The sequence below is a fragment of the Sphaerodactylus townsendi genome, linkage group LG01 (assembly GCF_021028975.2).
Source record: "Sphaerodactylus townsendi isolate TG3544 linkage group LG01, MPM_Stown_v2.3, whole genome shotgun sequence".
Classification (NCBI taxonomy): Eukaryota; Metazoa; Chordata; class Lepidosauria; order Squamata; family Sphaerodactylidae; genus Sphaerodactylus; species Sphaerodactylus townsendi.
The window spans coordinates 99,475,204-99,499,679 of NC_059425.1; the positions used below are offsets into that span (position 1 = coordinate 99,475,204).

The 24,476-nt window shown below is 41.4% G+C and overlaps 1 protein-coding gene across 4 annotated transcripts in view; it reads right to left on the reverse strand.

Annotated features, from left to right (window-relative positions):
* CCDC170 (coiled-coil domain containing 170) overlaps positions 1-24,476 on the reverse strand; it is a 67,453-nt gene that overhangs the window by 38,127 nt on the left and 4,850 nt on the right. For 2 of the 4 annotated variants that reach the window (XM_048488660.1, XM_048488673.1), the window contains exons 2-5: positions 21,571-21,635; positions 20,537-20,564; positions 6,056-6,187; positions 633-889 (exon numbers count right to left, since the gene is read on the reverse strand). In XM_048488660.1, the coding sequence (XP_048344617.1) occupies positions 633-889; positions 6,056-6,187; positions 20,537-20,564; positions 21,571-21,635 (482 nt within the window). The remainder of the gene's footprint in view (positions 1-632; positions 890-6,055; positions 6,188-20,536; positions 20,565-21,570; positions 21,636-24,476) is intronic. The other 2 variants (XM_048488666.1, XM_048488683.1) reach the window with 2 other exon arrangements.

A 24,476-nucleotide genomic window follows, 5' to 3' on the forward strand; every position in this document is an offset into this window, starting at 1 on the left:
AAATGTGAATCACTCCCTGGACTGAAAAATCCCACCCACAATACAATATTATCAACCACATCTTTGCACGACCACACAGCCCAGAAAACCCATTACAACCAGTTGAATCCAGCCATGAAAGCCTTCAACAATACACCATACAACCCTTCTTTTTAAAAAATGAAATATTTGCCTATGGGAAGTATTGTCACAGTATTGTTGTGGTGGGTTTTCCGGGCTGTGTGGCCATGGTCTGGTGGATCTTGTTCCTAACGTTTGCCTGCATCTGTGGGGAACCAATCAGTAAGTGTTTGGGTGGAACTGGGACATGGACAATATATACCCCACTAAAACATTCCCTTCTCACTGGACACAGTGTGTAACAGACTTCCCTCTGTGATACACCTCTGAAGATGCCAGCCACAGATGCGGGCAAAACGTTAGGAGCAAGATCTACCAGACCACGGCCATACAGCTCGGAAAACCCACCACAACCAGTTGAATCCACCCGTGAAAGCCTTCAACAATATACTGTCACAGTGTTCTATTCCTCTTTTTTTCTTTTCTTTTTTTGCACTCCCTGTGGGTAACACCTTTCACTCTATTTTGCTCTAGGAGTTTTATTTGAAAATCAGATTATTTCATGATCCTACCTTATTTGCATTTCTTGTTCACAAATTGCCTTTTTCAGTTCCAAGTTCTCCTGAAGCACGGCCTCCACTTTTAGATCTGCTTGTTTTTTAGAAATAGCAATTGTATCTGATTCCCTCTCAATATCTTGGAATCTATTTTGCATAGAGAAAAGTAGAGAAGATTGCCTAGCGTCATTTTCCTTATAGTGCTCTATTTCAGCCTTCAGCTCCTGAATGGATACTTCTTTAGAGACCAGTTTGGATTTAAGATCTAAAAGCTACAAAAGAGGGGGGGGGGGAACAGAGGGAGAAGTTTAGAAAAGGGATCAATGGAGACTCGTATTTTAACCATTTTTAAGAAAGGAGAGGAAGCACTATAGTTTAGCAATGCTACGGCACATGTTTTGCATATGTAACATTCCAGAATCAATCACTAATATCTATAATTAAAAGGATCTTAAAGGCCCCTGATTGAGTTTTGGGGGAACTGCTGCTAAGGGGAACAAACTGCTGGGATGAACCAATGATCTCAAGGCCAAACTACATGATATACCCAGTACATGCTGGGTCACTAATGCATACTCAACCTTGCAGGTAGACTTACATCAGGAATCTCACCTTGAAATTACTTTGTCCAGTGCTGTGAGAGAGTGCTATGGGGGCGGAGAGTGAAAAGTGTCCAGTTTCCATCCTACATTGCTTTTGCCAGTGCAAAGGGAGGTGGAGGAGGGCTTTTCATCCCTTTTCTTCAGTTCCACGTGCACTAGGAAGGACATGTGGGACCACAAAAAAGGAGTGAATAGCCCCACGCACTTCACTTTTTTCTGGTTGAAGTGACGTGAGAGAGAAAGGAAGGAAGATCCTTCCCACCCCCACCCCCCCCCCCAAATTTCCAAACAAATGGATGCTTTTTAAGATGAGTTCCTCCAATATACATTTGTCTGCAAGTCTGGTCATACATCCATGACCCAGCACAAGTTGGGCATATTGTGTAATTATGCCCTAAGTTAAGTACAAGGTAGCTCTTGATAGCCCATAGATTTTGATAGATAACTTATATTTAGATCTGAAGGGGAGACACTTTTTTGTATACAAAAGTAATATATTATATATATATGGTTCTACAATAACAATTAATTAACAAACTCTCATTCTCAGAGTCACTTTCCTACTTTGAATGATGCTGTAAAGACAGCATATTTTGAGAATCAAAAGCTTATACCCCCAAAATCTTGTTGGCCTCTTAAAATGCTACTGGACTGAAATCTAGCTCTTCTATTGCAAATCAACAGGACTAGCCACCAAAACTGTCTAGACTGGAGCTATTATTAACACATATGTTCAACTGAAAGCAAACAGTCTCATTTAAGTAGATATCAAAATATTTTTCATTACAAAAAGAACTTCATTGCGACAACTGAATGCAATTAAAATTTGTACAATAAATAAAATATAAAAACTTTTATAGAATTAAAGGAAGGGGTGATTAAAGGAAGGGGTGAATACACGAGCCAGAAAAGCTTCAAATACTACAATGTGTTTGCCTTATATTGAGGTGCTACTTTTGCATTTAAAATTGTATTTACATGAAAACAAAGTACAATTTTTAAAGAAGAAAAGAAAAGTGACTTTTGATCCAAAAGTTAATTAAACTGATCAAAAGTCTGACAACAAAAAATATGTTAATGATCCATAATTAATGATTTATGGAGTGAATCAGGAGACAAGTACACCATAATTTTAAAAAATTCTCACACAAAAAGAGAAACCAACAAAGCATAGTAAGATAGAAAGGAAAAAGAAAAAAAGAGAAAAAAGCAAAAAGCAAAAAGCAAAAAAAGCAACACAACTCTGTACCCAGCAAATAGTGACTTCCAGATATCTCATCTCTGATTAATAGTTAACTCTAGATCAGGGGTAGGGAACCTGCGGCTCTCCAGATGTTCAGGAACTACAATTCCCATCAGCCCCTACCAGCATGGCCAATTGGCCATGCTGACAGAGGCTGATGGGAATTGTAGTTCCTGAACATCTGGAGAGGCGAAGGTTCCCTACCCCTGCTCTAGATTCATGCATATAATTAAAACATTAATTCTGTTGATTTTTCTTAAATCACTTCTGGTAATTACACTCTAATGTTTTCTTTAGGCTTCAAACCCTGCCACTGCTTTTCTATTTGAATAGTTTTTCAAAAGGTATTCTGTAAAGGATTTCCTGTTTTCTGAAAAATTGTCCAAACTGTTATCTCTTGATAATGTCATCAGGTACGTCATTTCTGCATATTCTGTAACTTTCAGAATCAAATCCTCTTTTGTTGGAGTCTTATTGTCTCTCCATTTTTTTGCACATAGAGTCCTTGCTGCAGTCATCATACACAAAAACAAAATTCTAAATTGTTTAGAAAACTCCTCTTCCATAATTCCAAACAAAAAGGCTTCAGGGATTTTTTGTAATATTTTCAAAATCTTCTGTATATTCCCAAAAGTCTTGACCTCTTTAGGTACACCGTAAAATTTAAAATTAGCACTGTTCACATAATGAAAGAACAAGGCAAAAAGAACCAGTAATTTAGCACATTCAGTCTTGCTATAAAGTCTGTGCATGCTTTCCTACCTAGGCTGTTTGTTCATAAACACAGAAAATGTGCACAGAGCAGAAACACAGAGGTTGTAGACACTTTACGGGGCCTGGGGTCCAATTTTGTTGAATCTCTGGGCACGCTTGGAATGCTGAGAATGGGGGTAATGGGTAGAACAATAAAATGGCTGCCATGGAGGGGTGATAGGAAAAATCACATGGAGTTGTGAGGCCCCACAAAACGTTAGCAAGTTCCAAGCCAAGTATCCTGTTATGATGGAGGTAGCTGTTTCCAAATGGGTGTTCCCTAGCTGCTTCCTACTCAGTGAAGCAGAGGAAACCCAAGTTTTGCTCCATGCTTTGAGGAGCAGATTCTCTGTGAAAAAGAAAACTGTGCAGCAAGAAACACATAATTGGGCGCCACAGGGCTGGCAGGCACGACTGTGGGAATCTTGACAAGCATCTGTGATCCACCAATTACTGTTTTACAGATCCAGCTGTTGAGTGTTCCATTTAAACAAGTAAATGCCTATGCTTGTACCTCATGGAGAAGATTGAAAGAAAGAAGGAAATTTAGTAATAATATGAAACAAATTTACTTAGGAGAGCCAGTTCACATATTAAGTTTATCATACAAAATTCACTTGAAACAGATTCCACTATTTTCAGTCTTAAAGTCTAGAAACTAAAACACAAAATAAAATAAATAGAAAGCTGGATGCTTCAAGGTGCCAAAATCTGAACTAGTACCATTTAAAAAATATTTATGTATTTATTTTCCATAACATATAATTCCAAAAAACTGCCAAAACAAAATAATAACTTCAACGTTTACAAAGCAACATATTACAAAATTTACAAAATGGACAAAATAGTTAAGTTCTTACACAGTAAGAGATAACTATGTGTAACAAATTTTAATGATTAACCCATTACCTCTGTTTTCAGGTTTTCAGGTTTTAAGATAACATCATCCCACAGTCTAAATATCCTTTGAGCAACTTGATGCTTTTGCAACAAAGTTAATTTCAACAGTTTAAACAACTTTTACTTAACCAACCAGTCACTAGATGGCCTATGTGTTGACTTGCACATTTTGTGGGACAGGAGATTAGGCCTGAAAATTATATTTGATAAAGAACCGCTATTTAAAATTAAGATGATTCTTTCTCTATAAAGGCCAGCTGGTCAGCAGTTACACAGTAGGGAAGATTTTATCCCTAAGGAATTTATAACATCGCAGTACAGGTTCAGAGACGTGAGAGAGAGTACATCTCATAGACCTTTAAGGAATAACTAGCTAGATAAGATGGGCCTATGTGAATAAACACAGAAATCAAGAGTTCAAAGGTTAGAACAGAGATGAATCTGATCGGATAAGTTTTTCTATATTTTAATGAACACTGAAATGATAGTGAAATATATGAAAAGTATATATATGACATGTATTCTATTAGAATCACATATTATAATTGTCACAATCATTTTTAACCTTTTAAAGTGAATAAGATGTATGTGAAATCTTTCATCCTGAAGAGGTATCTCCATGGGAAAACCCCACCGTTAGGAATGTTGGGAACTGTCTATCTTGATTGGAACCAAATGCAGAATTCAGTTTATTGTCCCCTTTGCCTATGGGAAAGGACATGTAGCATAGGGCAGAGAAGGACAGAACTTTCCAGCTTTTGTGTAATAATGGTCAGACAAGCCAATTTGATTTTAAGGTAAATAAATGAATGCATACCTGGGAGAAAAATAATCATACGGGCTATGTATACAGATATGATTATGAAATATGACATATGTATTCTTTGTATCTATAAAAGATGAAGGTCTTTGTCTGATCGGGTGTGACTCTCTTAGAAAGACCATCCTGTGAACGATATCTATTATACACAGTAAAAATCTTCTTTCTTAAAACCTAATTTTTGGTTTTCTCTACCAGTCTTTATAAATGTAACTGAGCAGGGCTAGAAAGGGATTCTGGTCTGGCAGTTTTTGCAAAAAACAAGTCTTGCAGCCATCAGTAGATGCAAAGCGATAATCTGATATTGTTTGGAAAACTACAGGGGTTGCCCCCATCCCCCATTGTTTCCAATGGGAGCTAATAGGAGATGGGAGCTACACATTTGAGGGTCCATAACTTTGAACCCCCTTAACCAAACTTTACCAAACCTGGGTGGTATCATCATGAGAGTATCCTAAAGATACCCTAAAATTTTGGTGCTGCTAGTCCAAAAACTGCACGCCCTGCAGGCCAAAAACTGAAAAACACTCAAAAATACAAAAAACACAAACAAACATGGGGGGCCCACAAAACTCAGATTTTGCACCGGGCTCCATTTTCCCTATTTACGCCTCTGATTTACACCCACCCTTGCTTCCCGTTTCTCAACCAATTGTTAATCCATAGGAGGACTTTCCCTTTTATTCCTTGAATAAGCAGTTCTGCTGCTTATGTTTCATTTCTTTCAGTTGGATTTAATTGTGTTCAGGGAAACGTGAAAGGCTATACAGAAGAGATACAGGAAGAATAATGGACTTATGGACATTTTGAAAGCTGTAGAGGAGGCATAAAGTAGCTAAAATGCATGTATCAATAGAAGGCCAATTATACACTGCAGCTCTGCCCTGCAGCAAGGAAATGTTTCCTTTGGGGCAGAGATTTCCTTGCAGATGTGCTCTATGTAGTGCCACAGATCCCAAAAGCCTTGTTGTTAGTGAGAACAGTGAAACCCCAATGTTGTTAAAAGAATACCCAATGGAATGTGACAACTGGTAAGTGCAGCCTACTGCTGTCTACCTGGTTTACAAAGAATGTTCATGCAAAATAAGCACATCTGTTAGTCATTTATTTCAAAACCTACTTCTGCCTGAGAATATTCATACTTCACCAGGAGTGCTGCAAGCTCACTATGGGCTGTTTGTGCTGCATTCCGATAGTAAGATAGTTGTTCTCGGGTAACAGGAATGTCCGAGATAAAATAATTATGAGCTCCCTGGTAAAAGAGAAAGAAATATAGTCATAGTCAGTGGTAACCAGAACTCATTCTGCTTTAGATTCATGACATCACTGAGGCCCCTTCCACATGGACCAAAAAACATGGGGGTAGGACAATTAAAAAATCCATTTGTTGGCGGGGGGGACTTCACACAGATCCCACCCACCCCCAAACAAGTCTACCCCATGTTATTTACTCCAAATCGGGTTTTTTGAAAATTGCTTTAAAAAATGAATCTTTTCAAAAATCCCAGGTTGCAGCTGCTCGCAATTGAACAGCCAGGCTTGCAACTGCATAGCTACATAGGCGCAGGTGGTTGTATCGTGAGACATTGGCATGGCTGTGGGGGTCATTTGTTCATGCCTGCATAGCTACACATGGGAGGGAAGTAATTTTTTAAAAAATAGACGTGTCTCTGTGCAAAGGTGCAACAGCAACACAGATTGCTTCTATGGGCTGCCTGCACAGATGCATGTGAACGTGAAAACAGGAAAATGGGTTCTTTTCTCCTGATTGCAACTCATTATACATTTGCCTATCCATGTTTTATTCAAAAACCAGCCAGCGAATTCAATAAGCTGCATAGTCAGTTAAATGTGTGCAGAACTGCAGGCAGAACTACATATATCTAAACTACATAAAACTGTGTTTAGATAGAAACAGGATTCACTTCCATCCTCCAAATCCTATGAAACTACATAGCTATAGCACGGGTATTTGTACAGGTTGACTTACAGGCACACCCAAGTGAGATTCTACAATGCTGACAATGAGCTGAAATCCTATCAGACCAATTTCTAGCATGCTTCAGGTCTGCAGCCTGTTACCATAGCCATAACCAAAAGGCACTTGGAATGAAGTGTAGGTAAACCATACCTAGTACTGCCCTGATCGTCATTATTTTACAAGCATCTGAAATGAGTATCAGGGCAAGTATTTTGTGTTTGTTTGTTTTGATGCTGAGTTTGATGCATCAAAATTCCATGTATTGCTTCTATGCTCTCAGAACAGCTGGCTGCACTTATCCCCCAAAACTTGATTATCTTAAACAAAGACAGGGTTATATAAGTAAGAAAATAGGGATAATCAAAGCTGTGTCTTCCAAAAAAGCTTCTAACAGGATGTCTGGGCAACTGTTGCAGTGTTTAGTTTAAATAAGATTAAACCTCACATGTTTTTGGAACAGAAATGTATTTAAGCCTAGTAAGGAGACATAATCGGGATAACTATAATTGCAGCACATGGGAAGGCTAGTATTGCTTTTCATGTGTTGTTCAACTAATTATACAAAAGCATCAGACCCAAGCTCAGGGATTGCTCTTGAAGTTGATTATTTATACTTTGCAGAAAATAAGCAATTAGGGTACTGCTGTAGCTCCATTTTTATGAAGCAGTATGGAGGCTACAGTAAAAGCATTGATGGTGACCCCCTCTACCACTGCTACACACAAAAATGGCACAGTGCCTGTAGGACTGGCATTTTCTACAAATTACATTACAAGTACAAGATGCTTTGGAAGTTGGGAAAGGATTTTGTTTCATCTTCCTATACCTTGCATATTTTCATAGCTGTACAATTATTAAATCATTCTGAGTTTTTCCCCCAGAAACAGAGAACAAGACATTGCAAAAGACATTTGAATTACACTTCATATTACATATCACATGAAAAGCAGATTAGCTGGAACAGATATTTGAAGAAGCCTTCCAGCTAGACCGAGGTCAATTATAAACTGCCCCACACAGAAGGGACATTCTCTTTGGGCAAAACTTCTTTATGGATCCCTCTCCCTCTCCCTCTCCCCACACACACACTCATGGTGTGGCAGATCTGGTCATCTCCACTGTTTGCGAGAGTGGGCACAGAGCAATCTTTCCCCCTGCTTTGCAGGCAGGACAAAAGAAATGGCCCTGCATTATTCTTTGCTTTGGGCTTTTGACTCCACCCCACCTCCCCCACTCTACTTCCTCCCTCCTCCAGGATCAGGAGGGCTTAAAAATTTTTTTTTCAAGTTTAAGCACTTGTACAGTATTACAGCTATCAGTCTAGAGAGAAGGAGTTGCTGCAAGTCTTTTCCTTCTGTTCGTGGATACAGCAATCTGCAAGTGGAAGGTTTGCAGATCTTTCCCACATTGCTCTCCATCCGCCACCTTCCTTATGAGGAAAGGCTGCAGCGTTTGGGACTCTTTAGTTTGGAGAGGAGACGTCTGAGGGGGGATATGATTGAAGTCTATAAAATTATGCATGGGGTAGAAAATGTTGACAGAGAGAAATTTTTCTCTCTTTCTCACAATACTAGAACCAGGGGGATTCATTGTTGAAAATGCTGGGGGGGGAAAATTAGAGACAATAAAAGGAAACACTCTTCAACAGCGTGTGATTGGTGTTTTGGAATATGCTGCCACAGGAGGTGGTGATGGCCACTAACCTGGATAGCTTTAAAGGGGCTTGGACAGATTTATGGAGGAGAGTCGTTTATGGCTGCAATCTTGATCCTCTGATCTGAGATTACCGTCTATAACAATGATTGATTTTCGGGGTGACAATACAGAAGACATTGCTTATCCTACATGCTCTTGAACTCCCAAGGCACCCTGGTGGGCCTACTGAGTAGCTAGAGAGCTGGACTAGATGGACTCTGGTCTGATCCAGCTGGCTTGTTCTTATGTTCTTATGTTCTTAACCATTTCCAACCCTGGAGAGTTGATGCTGATGGTCACAGAACTCACATGGACCAATAACTGTGAGGTCTGGAAGGCTGCCATGGGATGGGAAAAAGGAATGAAATCACCCACTCCTCCCCCCTCTGACAGCAGAGACAGAAAGGGTAATTTTCCCTGTGTCTTTCTCACTGCAGCATCTCCACTCTGTGGCTGTTCATTCACATAGCTGTATAACTGCAGGAATAAACTTTCCCTGCACCAGAAAACTGCTGGGGAGGCAAATGCAGGAAAAACCTATCTCCATCAGTTTATTTCGCTGACCAATTGCTAGATTCAACTCATCACGTCACAGTGAATTTTCCCACTGCTCACTGGCAGGTCTAGGTTATTTTCACAAGACAAACATAACATGAACTTTGATTCTTAATGCTGGAAGGGGGGAATTCCAGCATGGGAAACTGCATGTTGATTTATTTCACAAGATTTTGGGGTTCCAACTTTACCAGAGATGCCTTCAAAGAAACATATTGCTATAGTACCTACAAAGGAAATGACCTAAATTTACCCATGATTCTGGTAGAATACCACCATTCTATGAAATGCCTTAAACTGCCAGATCAATTTTGAGTCTTCAGAAGCCATGATACAGGAAAAATCATCTAGCAATCTTAATCTATGTTTTTTCTTACAGTCTTAACCTACATTTATGATGCCTCCAGTTACATTTGATATCTGTCTTTTTCAAGAATGAAACAATCCTTAAGGAAATAACTCATCTAGGCTGTTTTTATCATGGTTTTCCCTCCCTCACAACTTGATGCTTTTAAAATAGCACAATTTTAAAACAGCACAAAGAACAGAGAACATTATATATGTTGCCTATTCATACAGGTGACATATGTGTGGAGCTTATCAACATGACTGGAGAAATATGATATTTCCATTAATCTCTGCTTATCAGATTTCTTTTTGTTAATGAAACCAAACTTAAAGTTCAGTTCAGAACATTTGAATCAGTCTTCCAAAATGTCTCTAAACTGTAACTGTGGCATTAAATCTTCTCCCCTTCACTTTGTTTCTCTTTGAGCTATGGCTTTTAAAGCCACTAACAATTTAGGATGGTATTAAAAAGGTATTTCTGGAACTGCATTCTGGTGGTTACTTGTGCTCAGGCATCACCTGCTGTTTGGCAAATCCATCACCTTGCCTTGTAAGGAACAGTGGGCTCCTGCCCAAAACCTGCTGTAACCTGTCAAATTTTCACCTGTGCCTGCACAATGTGTACTACTTTTTATACCATGATATTATTACACTGAGCACTTCTCCACCCTTGGCAGTCAAAATTCCAAAAAGAACAAAAATCAAAAATTTAACGAGGGGCGGGGAAAGAAACTGAGAACATGCAACACTGCACTGTGTGAGATCTAGACTGCCATTTAGAGGGAGCCAGGCTAGGCAACTGAGCAGGAGCTGCTCCGCTACTGCCGTTGCTTCCCTTGCCCCTATTACATGAGGCAGACAGATGGTGGCACTTCACATGTGTGGGCAGAGCCAGGGGCTGGGGAAGCCATTGCCAACTAGCAGAAAGGAAAGGTTGGGATCCAGTGTTAACGACATCAGGAATTAGGTAAGTTGTGCTATAGCCATTTGAGGGAGCAATTCAGTGCAGCTCAGTTTTGCTTATCACTGATAGACCCACTTTTAACAGATGGGGAACTGAGCCTTTTCAGTGAAGTGGCACACGAGCCTGAGACTAATAACTGCAATAAGGTGCTGCACCATAAGTAACAGAATAGCACCTACTTTGTAATGCTCGAAAAACATAAGTAAAAATATTCCCAGTAAGCACTTGGCAGTGCTGAAGAAAGCTCTACTTGTTGAATTTCTGCCTTCTGTGAGGCAGTTAAAGATAAAGAAGCATTACCAGAAAAGAGGTAATAATTCACAGAGGTGTTATTACGTTGTTGTTATTATTATTGCAGTCTCCAAGCTGTCCATTATCAAGTTCCGGATATGAGTTTGTCTAATTAGTAATACTGCACTATATACCAAACTAAGTGCAATTCCCTCAGACCTTCCTTGGTTGAGATCATAATCTAAGCTGGTGCCCCTCTCTCATGGGATGCTGAAATGCCAGGACCCAAGTATTGGGGTCCTGGGAAATAGTTTTTATAGGGTTCTTTTATGGCAGTCTGCAAACAACATATGTAGAGTAGACTTTTGGAACCTTAAAAATTATATTTTCCAATTATTGGTGAAATGGTATGACAAGCTCAATTCAAATCAAGGTGATCAGTTTACTCATCATTAATTTTCATCTGTAATAAACAAAGTGTTTTACTTGTGCCTATAAATCCCGCAGTGAAAATGAGTCTTATTTGCAATTAGGTTACATGTGTGTAAAAACCTTGATCTTTTATTGGTGACTATTTACTCTACAAAGTGATAGAAATAACAATCATGAACCATCAGCTTGTATTCATGCATACAGCTAAGCTGTCAAAGTTAATTAATACTGAACTGTCCAAAATGGAGTAATGTTGTCTAATGATTATTTTCCTGCTTATTATTCTCAACCCCTGGTCATTTAAGGATACACATTCAACAAATTGCCATTGAGCCAAGAAAGACTCTGGAAGTATCATGCCTTATACTTGGTTTCTGAAAAAACATGGATGCAATAAATAAACCACAAAATGAACAATGTATGTGTGCAAAATGCCATCAAGTCACAGCCAACTTAAAGCAATTCCCTCAGGGACGTGGCGTCCCCCCCCCAGATGCATCCCGCCCCAAACTCCCCCAGGAATTCAAGGCAGGGGCGCAGTTGAGCACTGGCAAGTGAGGCTTGCCCCTCCCCCAATCTCAACTTGCTCTGCTTTCATCTCCATTTGGAGTTCAGAAGCGAACCCAGCTAGCTCGCCCCACTCTTAATTTCTACATGGAGGGCCTGTTTGAGCCTGGCCTCACTCAGGTTCAGACTGAGCTCTGGTAGCTTTCACTTGTAGCTTTATACTGTGGACATAACCTCCCAAGTTCAACCTGAGTGGGAGCTGGGGGTGCCTTGCTGCTCCTGACCTCTATGTGGAGATCAGTGGTGGAGTGAGCCCAGCTGGCCAGCCCACTCTGATGTGAAGATAGGAGGGAAAGGTGAACCCTACTCACTGGTGTTCAACTGCGTCCCTGCCTGAAATCTCAGGACTGGGGTGCAGTTATGCTGGGGGGCATGGCTCTGTATTGCACCCCCATGAATTGGCACCTGGAGCTCCAGCCCCCTGCTCCTTAGCTATGCCACTGATTTTTTTAGGGTTTTCAAGGCAAGACACATAACAGAGGTGGTTTGCCCTTACCTGTATCTGTGTAGCAATCCTGGCATTCCTTGGTGGTCCAAGCACACAAGGCCAACCTTGCTTAGCTTCTGAGATTTGATGAAATTAGCCTAGCCTGGGCCATCCAGGCCAGAACAAAATACACACTGTGGGCCTTTAATCACCAACATCCTTCCCTGTGAACATCAGGGCATCTTGTCTGTCCTCTCTGCAGAAAATCCTGTTTCATCAAAGGTCAATGGACTACTAGGATCATAAGGCCTTTGGGATTCCACCCTATTTCTTCTGCCTGTAGTGAGTCATTAGAGAACTTATCTGTTTTTTTATTTTGTAATGAAAGTGGGTCTTCTGAATCTGTGACACTTGTCATTGTTAAACGTGAGGACTGCAGCTAACATATTTTCTACTTTATTGTTTAAAAATACATTTAAGGGAGGGACTTTAGAAAACAACTAATACCTTCCTAATAGAACAAGGGGAACTGAGAAGTATCTCATGAAGCTTTCAGATCCCTTTCAGGAGCTAGACTTTTGCAAAGTTGGGCATCTTCACCCATTTTCTAGCTGTTCCCCTTTTCAAAACATGAAGCAGATCAGGTACCCATTCTGATTTCAGACATGCCATACACCTTGTTCTCCTAAGCCAAAAGCTAATACAATTATAATATTAATGTAATCAGAGGATATATCAATGGTAATAAACTCATTAAGATCCATGACAGACTATATAAAGGCAGCTAATAAATGCTTAAAGGCTTTTTACTCAATACTATTCTAATCATCAAATGATTAGACAGCAATTCATTCAACCATGTGAAGTGCTTTTATAGCAGTTTCTCTGCAGCATTTCCTTATAAAACAGTAGCAGCAGTTGAAAGAAGGCAAACAAAGTTTGTCCTAGGCAAACTAGATAATTTTTTGCATCTGCACAAATTGTGGCCCACAGAAGCCAATGAATCCCAGCTGCCATGAATTGCAGCCATATGCTTGACAAGCACAAGTTTCACAGACATGGGAAAGCAGCAAAAAAAACTATAGTTTTAAAAAGCTCTGATATGCCATGATGAATGGCAGGTGAGCTATACTCCACTTAGTGGGATAAACATTCTACAGGGCTGTGAAACACAGGCCTCTTTCACACATGCAGGACAATGCACTTTCCATCCACTTTCAAAGGACTTTGCAGCTGGAATTTTTTGCTATTTACGGTGCGGAATAGCAAAATTCACTTTCAAAATATTATGAAAATGGATTGAAAGTGCATTATTCTGCATGTGCGGAAGGGGCCACAAAGAGACAAAGCCTGAATGTGTGTCCCAATACACTGTTCAATTACCACGAGATCTATGACTGGAGTGTACAGCTTATCAGCCTCCCATTCTTCCTCTCCATGATGGAAAAACTCCCATATTGGCTTTGTATAATCAAGTTGTACCACAAATGTGAATTCTGAATATTGTCTCTTTGCCATTAATAGCTGAAACTGGTGTGCAAACTAAGACAACCCATAATATATTCTATTATCCATATATGCTGGGTTGGGCTGGGCTGCAGGAGCAAGGGTACTCTAACCACATCTCCATGGTCTTACTTACAATTTTGCTTTCTTGGCAAGTTATACCAAGTTGTCTGGATGTCATTTATAAATATGTTAGTACTCCCTTCCCTGCCCCCCAATCTAATTTCACATATATCCATGTTGTTAATTGGGCCCATCAAATCATAATTTTAAAGGAAAATAAAAGTTTTTGAAATGGTAAAACAAAGGAAGCACTACAAAGAGAGAGGAAGATGGCTCATAGATTTATTTGATATTCCAGTCTGGCACTGTGAGCAGCAGAAATGTGTACAAAGGAGGAGTCATGCTCAGATGCTCTTCAAGCCTATGAAACCTTGAAGTTGCACAGCTCAGATTTATGAACAGAGTTGAACACATTTCAAAGGATAGTTGTAACTCTATAAAACTCTCTGACAGGAAAATTACCCAGATCACATTTCTTTTGTATCAAAACTAGTCACACTTGACTAGAGGCAAAACTACCTTCATGGTACAGAAGGTTAGTAAATTGTATTTGCAGCAGCAAACCCTTACCAGCTTTAGGGCAGTCCCAGTACACAATAATCTTCATGCTAGAATAATTCTATATTTCAAAACCAATTATCAAGAGATAATTGTTTAATGATATCTGCAGGTGATAAACACAAGAAAAGGAGTAAGCAGACATAAGAACATAAGAACATAAGAACAAGCCAGCTGGATCAGACCAGAGTCCATCTAGTCCAGCTCTCTGCTACTCGCAGTGGCCCACCAGGTGCCTTTGGGAGTTCACATGTAGGATGTGAAAGCAATGGCCTTCTGTGGCTGTTGCTCCCGAGCACCTGGACTGTTAAGGCATTTGCAATCTCAGATCAAAGAGGATCAAGATTGGTAGCCATAAATCGACTTCTCCTCCATAAATCTGTCCAAGCCCCTTTTAAAGCTATCCAGGTTAGTGGCCATCACCACCTCCTGTGGCAGCATATTCCAAACACCAATCACACGTTGCGTGAAGAAGTGTTTCCTTTTATTAGTTCTAATTCTTCCCCCCAGCATTTTCAATGAATGCCCCCTGGTTCTAGTATTGTGAGAAAGAGAGAAAAATTTCTCTCTGTCAACATTTTCTACCCCCCATGCATAATTTTATAGACTTCAATCATATCCTCCCTCAGACGCCTCCTCTCCAAACCTAAAGAAACCCAAACGGCTGCAGCCTTTCCCTAGCAAGGGAAGGTGCTGCAGTCCCCTAACAATCATCCTCATTAAGCTCTTCTCTGCACTTTTTTCTATCTCTTCAATATCCTTTTTTTGAGATGTATGCACTCAGAACTGCAAACACAGTACCTCCAAGTAAAGCGGTCGCGACCACAGCCGGAGAGTAAGGGAAGGCCACAATCTTCGCAGGTATATCCTCAATTCCTTTCCTAATTATCCCCAGCATAGGGAGTTTGCCTTTTTTCACAGCTGCCACTACATTGAGTTGACATTCCCATGGAACTATCAAGCTACAGGCTTTTCCAAATCCCTTTCCTGGTCTGCACCATAGCACTGGACCCCTGTATAATGTACAAGTGGAAGTTTGGACCTTTTGCCCCTATGTGTGCATCACTTTGTATTCGCTACATTGAACTCTGCATTTGCCATTTCTTAGCCCACTCCACCTAATTTATCAAGGGTCCCGCTTGGAGCTCCTCAAGAATCCTTTTGTGGTTTCTCACCACCCTACATAATTTGGTATGGTATCATCTGCAACCACCACGCTGCAGCTACCCACCCCCCTAAGTACTTCCAGGTCATTTTATGAATAGGTTAAAGAGCACTCTGTCCCACATCACGGATCCTTGGGACAATTCACTCCCTACATCCTCTCCATTTGTGAGAATTACCCATACACCACTCTTTTGCTTCCTGTTTCTCAAATCCAGCTCTTTAATCCATAGGAGGACTTCCCCTCTTATTCCTTCATTGTCAGTTATCGGCCATAGTCTCTGGTGAGGAACTTTGTGTCAAAAGCCTTTTGGAAATCCAAGTAGAACCAATGTCCACTGGTTCCCTTTATCCACATGCCTGTTTACATCCCTTTCAAAGAACTCTAGGTAAGTTTGGCCAAGAGACAGGATTTGCTCTCTGCAAAAGCCATGCTGACTCTTCCCTCAGCAGGTCTTGCTTTCTACATGTTTTATAATTTTATCTTTAATGATGATTCTACCACCTTACCAGGAACAGATGTCAAAGCTGACTGGCCTGTAATTTCCCTCGGTCCCCCCTAGATCCTTTCTGCTAAAGAATTGGTGTGACATTGGCCCATCTTCCAGTCTTCAGGGGATGGAGCCTTGGATTTCGAAGGATAGGGATTGCATATTAAAGTGAGAAGATCAGCTTAATTTCATGCTTGAGTTCTTAAGAACTCTTGGGTGAATGCAATCTGGGCCAGGGGATTTGGTAACATTTAGATTTATCAATGGCTGCTTAAGAACTTCTTCCCTCTTGTCTACCACTATCTTTGTTAGTTCCTCTGATTAGCTTCCCAAGAAGCTTGGTTCAGGTGCAGGAATTTTCCCTCACCTCCTCTTATGGGTGAAGACAAGATGCAAAGAATTCATTCAGCTTTTCTGCAATCTCCCTGTCATGCTTGGCACACCCTTGTTCCTTTTTGTCATCCATGAACGGCCTACCATACTTCCCTTGCTGGTTTTCCTGCCTTTGATATTTTATTCTTGAAGAACTGTTTGTTGCTGGTTTTGATGTTTCACATGCCATGTAGTTCCTCTGCAACTTTTTGCCTCCCTTACAGCTAACTTGGCTTCTCTTTGCCACCATTTGTGTGTTCTCTGAATGTACTCTTTATCCAGTTAAGTTGGACTTCACATTTTTCTAAAAAAGACATCTTTTTTTTCCTAATAATTTCCTCAACGTCCTCTTTGTTAACCATGGTGGCTTTCTTTTGGACTGGGCGCTGCCTTTCCCTAACCTGCGTGAACACATTCCAGCTGAGCTTTTTGTGACTGTGTTTTTTTAAATAACCTCCAAAGCATCTTGGACGATTTTTGACTCTCTTGATTTTCCCTTTTCAGCTTCCTCAAGACTTTTTATCCCCTCATCTTTGAGAAATTTCCCCTTGAAGGCAAATGTAACTCCTGCTACTAGTAGTTGTCACTTGTTCAAGCATGCAGAGATACTGAGATCTGACAGCATTGTGGTCGCTTGTTCCCTATCAGCTCAACAACACTGGACTTCCCCAAGCATCTGTGTCCTGGGTCCCACATAGAATTAGATCTAGGATCCACATCTCCCCTGGTTGGTTCTACAACCATCTGCTCTAAGCCACAGTCATTTAGCATATCCAGGAATGTTCTCTCCCTTACTATGACCTGAACATGATTTTTCCAGTTTATATGGGGATAGTTAAAATCACTTCATTACCACGACATTTTGCTTTTGTTGGCCTCTCTAATTTCTTTTTCCATCCCAGAATCCTCTTTGTGCTTTGGTCAGGGGACGATAATATATTCCTTTAATGTTAAACTATGCTTCTCACCCCTGGTATTGATATTATCCACAGTGCTTCTCTGTAGGGGGGAATCAGCTCCCCTGCATTGTCTGCTATTTTATGTGACACTATGCTCTCTTTGGATGTAGAGGGCCACTCCACCCCCATGCACGCCCCTGTCCTATCCTTCCTGTAGAGCTCTGTAACCTGGGGATAACAGCATCCCCACTGGTTCTCCTCTATTCCACCATGTCTCTGTGGGATGCCCACTCATATCAATGTCCTCCTTCAAAAACTCTTGTACTCTAGCTCCCATTTTAGGTCGAAATGCTTCTACTATCATTTAGCATAGAGACACTTGTATACTCTGGTCTCTGTGTCCCTAACCTGGGATTTATGTGTTTTGCCCTCTAGCCTTTTGTAGACACTATCACTTATCATTGCTGTGCTCTTCACTTGTATGTGGTTGATTTAAAACCTCCTTCTCTGTCTGCATCCCCATGGACTCTGTATTCGAACCTGGTCCACCTCAGCTCCTGTCGGGTTTTCCCCCAGGGATCAGCTTTCTAAGCTGTTCTGCCACCTTTTTTTTAATGTTGGAGCCAGCAGCCTGGTTCCCTCTTTGGTTAAGATGAAGCCCTCAGTCCCTTTTGTACAGGCCTGCCTTTGTATCCCAAAAAAGGTTCCCCAGTTCCCTGACAAATCTGAAACCCTCTTGCCTTGCACCACCTTCTTCATCCACGCGATTGAGACCCTGTATCTCCTTGCACTAGCTAGCTCGGGCTCTGGGTACAGGAACAGGTAGCATTTCCGAGAATGCCACCTTGCGGGTCCTGGATTTTTAACCTTTTTTCCTCGCAGCCTAAATTTAGCTTCCAGAACCTCCCGGCTACATTTCCCTAACAATGTCATTGGGTAAATTAATGTGGGACCACAACTGCTGACTCAATCTCAGCACCTGTCTAACAGCCTATATCTAGGACGAAGGCGTGATATCCGCAACCTTTCGGGCATCTGTAGGCAGGCAAAGTCACCATGCGGTCATCACGCCTTCGTCACAAACCCAACTCTCTATATTCCTGATGATCGAATCACTCCACTACAAGGAGCTTCCCCACTCCTCCCCTCGAGGTATCCCCTCAGTGCGAGAGGATATCTGACCACCAACTAAGGAAGGGGTCCCATCTAAGGGGAACATCTTCCCCACCGCAGACTGGCACCCTCTGTCACCCAGACTCTCATTCTCCATGACATCTGGAAGAGATGTCACTCTTGGGAGATGGGACCCGCCTGCTGGGTCCCTGGAAAGCCTTGTTTGTTGCCCCTCTCTGCCTCCTCTCAAGCTTCTCCAGGTCTGCCACCTTGGCTTCAAGAGAAGCGGACACGTTCCTTTGTATGCCAGGAGTCTCATTGCAGCGTAGGGCACACCCACCTACTTCTCTGGCCTAGTGGCGATGATAGTCATACATGTATGACACTCAGTGTAAAACAACACTGGGAAGCCCCCCATCCCTAAGCTGGCTTCCACTGCCTCTTCATATCTGCTTTTGTTTATATATTTAGATATTAGAAGCTTTTAGTCCAGTGCCCACTTTGAGAGCTATCTGTAACCTTACTATCCCTCAAAAAAAATGTCCTTATTAATTAATTTATTTATTGTTATTTTAAAAAAGAAGAAGAAATTAAGGGCCACAAAATACTATGCGCCACCGCTGGTTCCCAGAGACTGAACTAAAGACTTGAATGACTCCACCTCAGGAGCCCCCACCTTTTGAAGTAAGTAAGCCCAGGACAAAAGAGTAACTCCTCTGTTAACCCCTGTTAAGCCCCCCACCTCCAGCAGTCTCAGCTCTTAGCAACCTTACAAGGAGAAAAAGAGAAAACCCCTGCAAACCCCTGTTAAAAATACACTGTTTTAAAAGATGTGGCTTTGAGAAAAGCCCTCCAAAATGAACACCAGCAGGTCACTCTGCTCTTCCTGGCCAGTTGCCTTGTCCACTGCTGCTCCTTTCTGCTGGTTCCAGAGACTGAACTAAAGACTGAAATTTGCAGACTTTTGTATTTGCACCATATCTGTCTTTATATATTAAAGTCTGCTACGGATAAAGAGAGATTGTGAAGCAGCAGTACAGAATTGCTTCCTGTGCTGAGCTTCCATCAGCTCCAAGGGAATGCAGCAGGGGAAGTTGGTATTATGTTGGAGGTCGGTAGCAATGAGATGCATAGGAAGGGACAGCATGTCTCATCTCTTGCCATCTTCACAGAATGTCAAGATCCATGGTTCGGTGGATTTCCTTTGCATGTAGACGGTTCCAGATTTAACTCTGGCATCTCCAGTTTTTTTTTTTTTTTAAGATCAGGGAGATGATATGAAAGCTCTTTACTGATGGAGAGCAGAGGCGGAGCTACCAGGGGACAGAGGGTACGTGCTATATTGGGCGTGCGCCTGGGAGGCTGAAAAATCGCCCCCCACCCCTGCAGTGCCCCCTCCTGCACACTTACCTTTGTCAAACAGTGCAAGTTGGAGAAGCGGCCTGTTTCCTTCAGGCTGAAAACGGCCTGGTGGGAACTACACTTCCCAGGAGACCTTGCGAGCCCCAGGGTCTCATGAGAAGTGTAGTTCCCACAAAGCCGTTTTCAGTCTGAAGGGAACAGGCTGCTTCTCCAGCTGCACTAAGGTAAGGGGGTGGAGGCGGGGGGCAGGAGGGAGCAGAAAACCCAGAGTGAGCACTGGGCGCACCCTGGCCCAGCTACCCCTCTGCTGGGGAGCTGCTGCCAGTCAGAGTGGATAATACTGACCTTGATAGACCTTGAGTAGAGGATGTAGCTCAGTGGTAGAGAATCTGCTTGACATGCAGAATGAACCAGGCTCAGTCCCTGGAATATCTAGCTAAAACGATCAAGTGGCAGGTAATGTGCAAGATACATCAGCCTCCACCTCAGAAGCTAGAAAGATGCTGCCAGGCTGAGAAAACAATACTGACCTTGGTAGACCAAGTTTGACTCAGTATAAGGCAGGTCAATGAGTTTATGTATGCATTCATAAGGTTTCTTCAACATCTTGCATCTGGTTAAGTGTGCCATGCTGCAAGGAAAGTTGCCTTGTACCAGTTTGGGAGGTAACATATGAGTTATGCCCATCACCTTCTTCCAAGCAACACCCCACACCAATTTGGCATCCTAAAGAACTACTTGGATGACTTGGGTGGTAAACCAACTCTTCCTGGTAAAGTCCTCTCAAAATGACAGCCACACCACTATTGGAAAATGTTTTGACTGTAAGACATGCATACGCAAACAAGCAACTTACCAAATAGCAATACTAACCTTTTGCATCTCTGGTCTTTCTTTGTTTCTGGGGAGCAAAAACCACAGGAAAAAATGTTATCTGAGTATCCAGGATTTTCCAAGTTCTATCTTTAATATTTATAGATGGAGAATTATGTCAGTGTAAACCTAAGCAGAGTTACTCTTTTCCAAGACAGTTAATTTCAATGGAGGTAGAAGGGTATAACTCTGCTTAGGATGGGACTGTGAATCAGCAAACCTCCTACCTGCAAACCAAATGAGTACAGAGTCTGTCAGTCCTTGAGATGACCAAAGGTGGTACAAAATGGACTTAGTGGGATCCATGCCAGTAACATAGTCCAGATCTGCAGCTAAGGTGCTACATTCCACAGTCTGTACACTGCCTCTGTCTGTACACTATGGTTTCTTATAGCCATATTGCACAGAACAGTAGACAGCACTGCACTGTCTCAACTCCCGTGCATTATCTCAGCTGTTGCCTGCCTCAAGCAGCCACAGTTACAGCCGTGCTACACTGAAAGCTATGCTGCACGCTGGTCATTGTGGCTTTATCCAAGCTTCATCTCCCAGTGACCATAGTACCAACTTGTAAAGTTGTACTAATACATGAAAGGCAGGCAATTTTTGGCAATTTTCCCTCTTGCAGATGTAGGCCTCCAATTTGCCCCTCATGTAGTTCTTGAGGGTCCCTTGTCCTCCAGAAGCAACATTTTGGGAAGCATTTCCCACAGGATGGGTATGAGTGTAAGAGAGAAAATGGAAGTCCTGTTCTGCTGATGGCATGCCTTCTATCAGCCAAGATATGCCACTGGATCCAAGCGACTAAATGCTCAGTTGTTGCCCTGACCACCTGCTCCAAAATTATCTATGTTCCCAGACCTCCAAGTTAAGAAAGGGCTATCTCAGGTACCTTCTTCTTCATCATCTACATCTTTTCTCCCAGAATATAGGAGCACAATTACTGATACCCAAGACTGATTTCCTAAAAATTGTCCTTCTTCTTCTATCTGACAATTGGTCTTGCAAATCACAGATATGCCTCTAATTCTTACCTTTCTGAAGTTGATTTGTCTATTGGTTCTATTTCAGTTTTCAGCATTTTGTGCTTATCTGGAACCTAATCAATAGCAAAAAAAATGCTGCAGAAGGTGTGGATATTCATTTTCATCATCATTTCTTACTGTTACACGTTCTAAAACCAACAGACATCTGCCACAAAATCCTTACACTAACTACCTTTGGCGTCAATACAAAATAGTACCATGCCTTCATTCTTTCAAAAGTCACAATAACAATCATAAATATCAGTATTCAAGAAAAGGTAGTGGAAATTCCATATGAGTTTGCATCCCTTGTGTTAATTGGGCTACCCCAGGGGTAGGGAACCTGCGGCTCTCCAGATGTTCAGGAACTACAATTCCCATCAGCCCCTACCAGCATGGCCAGTTGGCCATGCTGACAGAGGCTGATGGGAATTGTAGTTCCTGAACTTCTGGAGAGCCGCAGGTTCCCTACCCCTGGGCTACCCATATCAACAGCTCAAGACTGCCAGTCAGACCTGCAGAACCAGAGACTGGAACAATTCCTGTGTGCGAATCAGCATCTGAAATATGCCAAAAATTCCCCTGTCAAGCAACAGTCCAACTTTTATCTTAGGTTTAGTAAGTAACTTGAAATTATAATTTAAATTATAAATATTACCAATTTAGAAAATATATCTTCACTATGAAATATTTAAAACAAAGGTGACATAATGAAGATGCTAACCTGAGGAGTGGTTCCAGCAGCACTCACAAGATATGAACTTGCAACTGGACTATACCTCTTCCCACAAACAACCCCTTAGGCCTGTGGTGGCGAACCTTTGGCACTCCAGATGTTATGGACTACAATTCACAACAGCCCCTGCCAGCATGGCCAATCCACAACATCTGGAGTGCCAAAGGTTCGCCACCACTGCTATGCAGCATTCTATTCCCTACAAAATTGATGTTCTCTGTAACAAAAAACACCTTTCTCTATACATTGTATGAGGATCAGGTATTGTAGATGTTGAGCAGAGGCAATACAGGTGCAGCGCTACACAAAATTTGTATTCTCCCCGCACGCACATACACACACAAACACATTATCTGAAAATGCCCTTTGAGCAAGCTGAACCACAATATTCCTGAGCTTCTCTGAACTTGAGATCAAAGCTCTAAGCTGGATGAAAGATAAAGAACAGCAAAGAGGAAAACCTTGGATAAATACTCCCTTCTGCAGCATTTAACAAGAAACAGTTTTGTCCTTGAATGTATACAGATAAGCTTTAATAACCAAGTTGAATGTAATTATAACAGAAAAAATCTTCAGGGCTTTGTAATGTACAAGGCATTGCAGCTGCTCAAGCTAAATACTCCAGTGAATTAGGCAGTGAATGAAATACATTGTAACCAGACCTTGAAACCCTAGGGGTAGATTTCATTCCTTGTAGCTCCCCCTTGCCAAGTTCCAGCACTTTTTTTTAGTAGTACCTACCTTTCCTTGTTCAAAAGAAATAGAATTAAAGCAAGAGACACTACATAGTAATTAAGCAAATTCATATATGTTCTTCTGCTCCTTTTGCTCATTGTACCCCTCCCTCCCTGCTCCTTCCCACCTATGCATTAGGCAAAGCAGGTGCGCTTCCCAAGGCACTAACCATGCTTACAGAATGATGCATTGCCCTTGGCCATGGTCATTGTGACTATAAGTAATGATATTCTTTCAGCTCCCAGTTACACTGTTATCACTGGGCATTGGGAGGAGGTTCTTCTACTTGTGAATCTGTCTCCTTAGAAGTTCCAGCACCCTGACTGCATCACAGTTATGTTTTGATGGAGGCATTAATGTCAAATAACCTTTGGCTGAACATCAGTAAAAGCCTCCTAAACAGCAGCCCTAGAACTATTTTATAATGTAGCTGAACCATAACCACTCTCCCACCTATTCCCCATTTGTTCTGGCTAATGTACCGTGGCTTCAATAGTACCTTTTCACTAACCTACAACTTTCTAATTTATTTTAATACACTTTTTGAAATCAGGGCCAGATTTACTACTGAGCAAACCAGCTAATTTAAAAATCCTGCTTTACATTTCAAAGAGAGAAAAAGGCAAATGATTACATTTCAGATAATGGGATAAAAGTGACAATGCTTTCACATGCAACATTTTAAAAGTACATAAATTTTCCCTTTCCCCTGGAAAGTCCATCCAGGTCTATAGATCAAAGAGAGAATTCCCAAGAGATGCCAAAATTGACAAGTTACTGGGGACACCAAGAATATGAAGGTAGATCAGAAAGATTAATAAATGCAAGAAGACTGAGAGACAAAGTTTATGACATTGGAACATCTCCATGTAACTGAGGTACTTGCTGTTTATACTTTAAAACCTTTTATGGTTGGAATCAGGAATTAAAATCACAGGAAGAGGTCCTCCTGAGCACCAATTAAAAAAAACCTCACCTGGTAGGCACACAAGAGATTACTTTTTTGGTGGCAACTCCACAATTATGGAACAACCTGCCTAGAGGGATGCATCTGGTGCCTCACTTTCAATCTTTAAGAAGAAGGTGAATACAATTTCATTTGGGACTGTATTTGATTAATTCAGTTTTTTATTTACTGGTAGTGCTAAATTTTAAACTGTCATTGTTCATGTGTTCTGTAACTGTTGTATTATTTATTTTCTAAAGTGTTTTGAGTGCCACATGGTGGAAAGGCAACTCATAAATGTTTAAAAAGTGAAGAAGAGGAGGAGGAAAAGTTTGAATTTATACCACGCCTTCCGGTAACGAGGCTCAAGGTGGCTACAAACTCCTTTGCCTTCCTTTCCTCACAACAGACACCTTGTGAGGTAGGTGGGACTGAGAGTTCTGAAGAATTGACTAGCCCAAGATCACGCTGCAGGAATGTAGGAGTGCGGAAACAAAT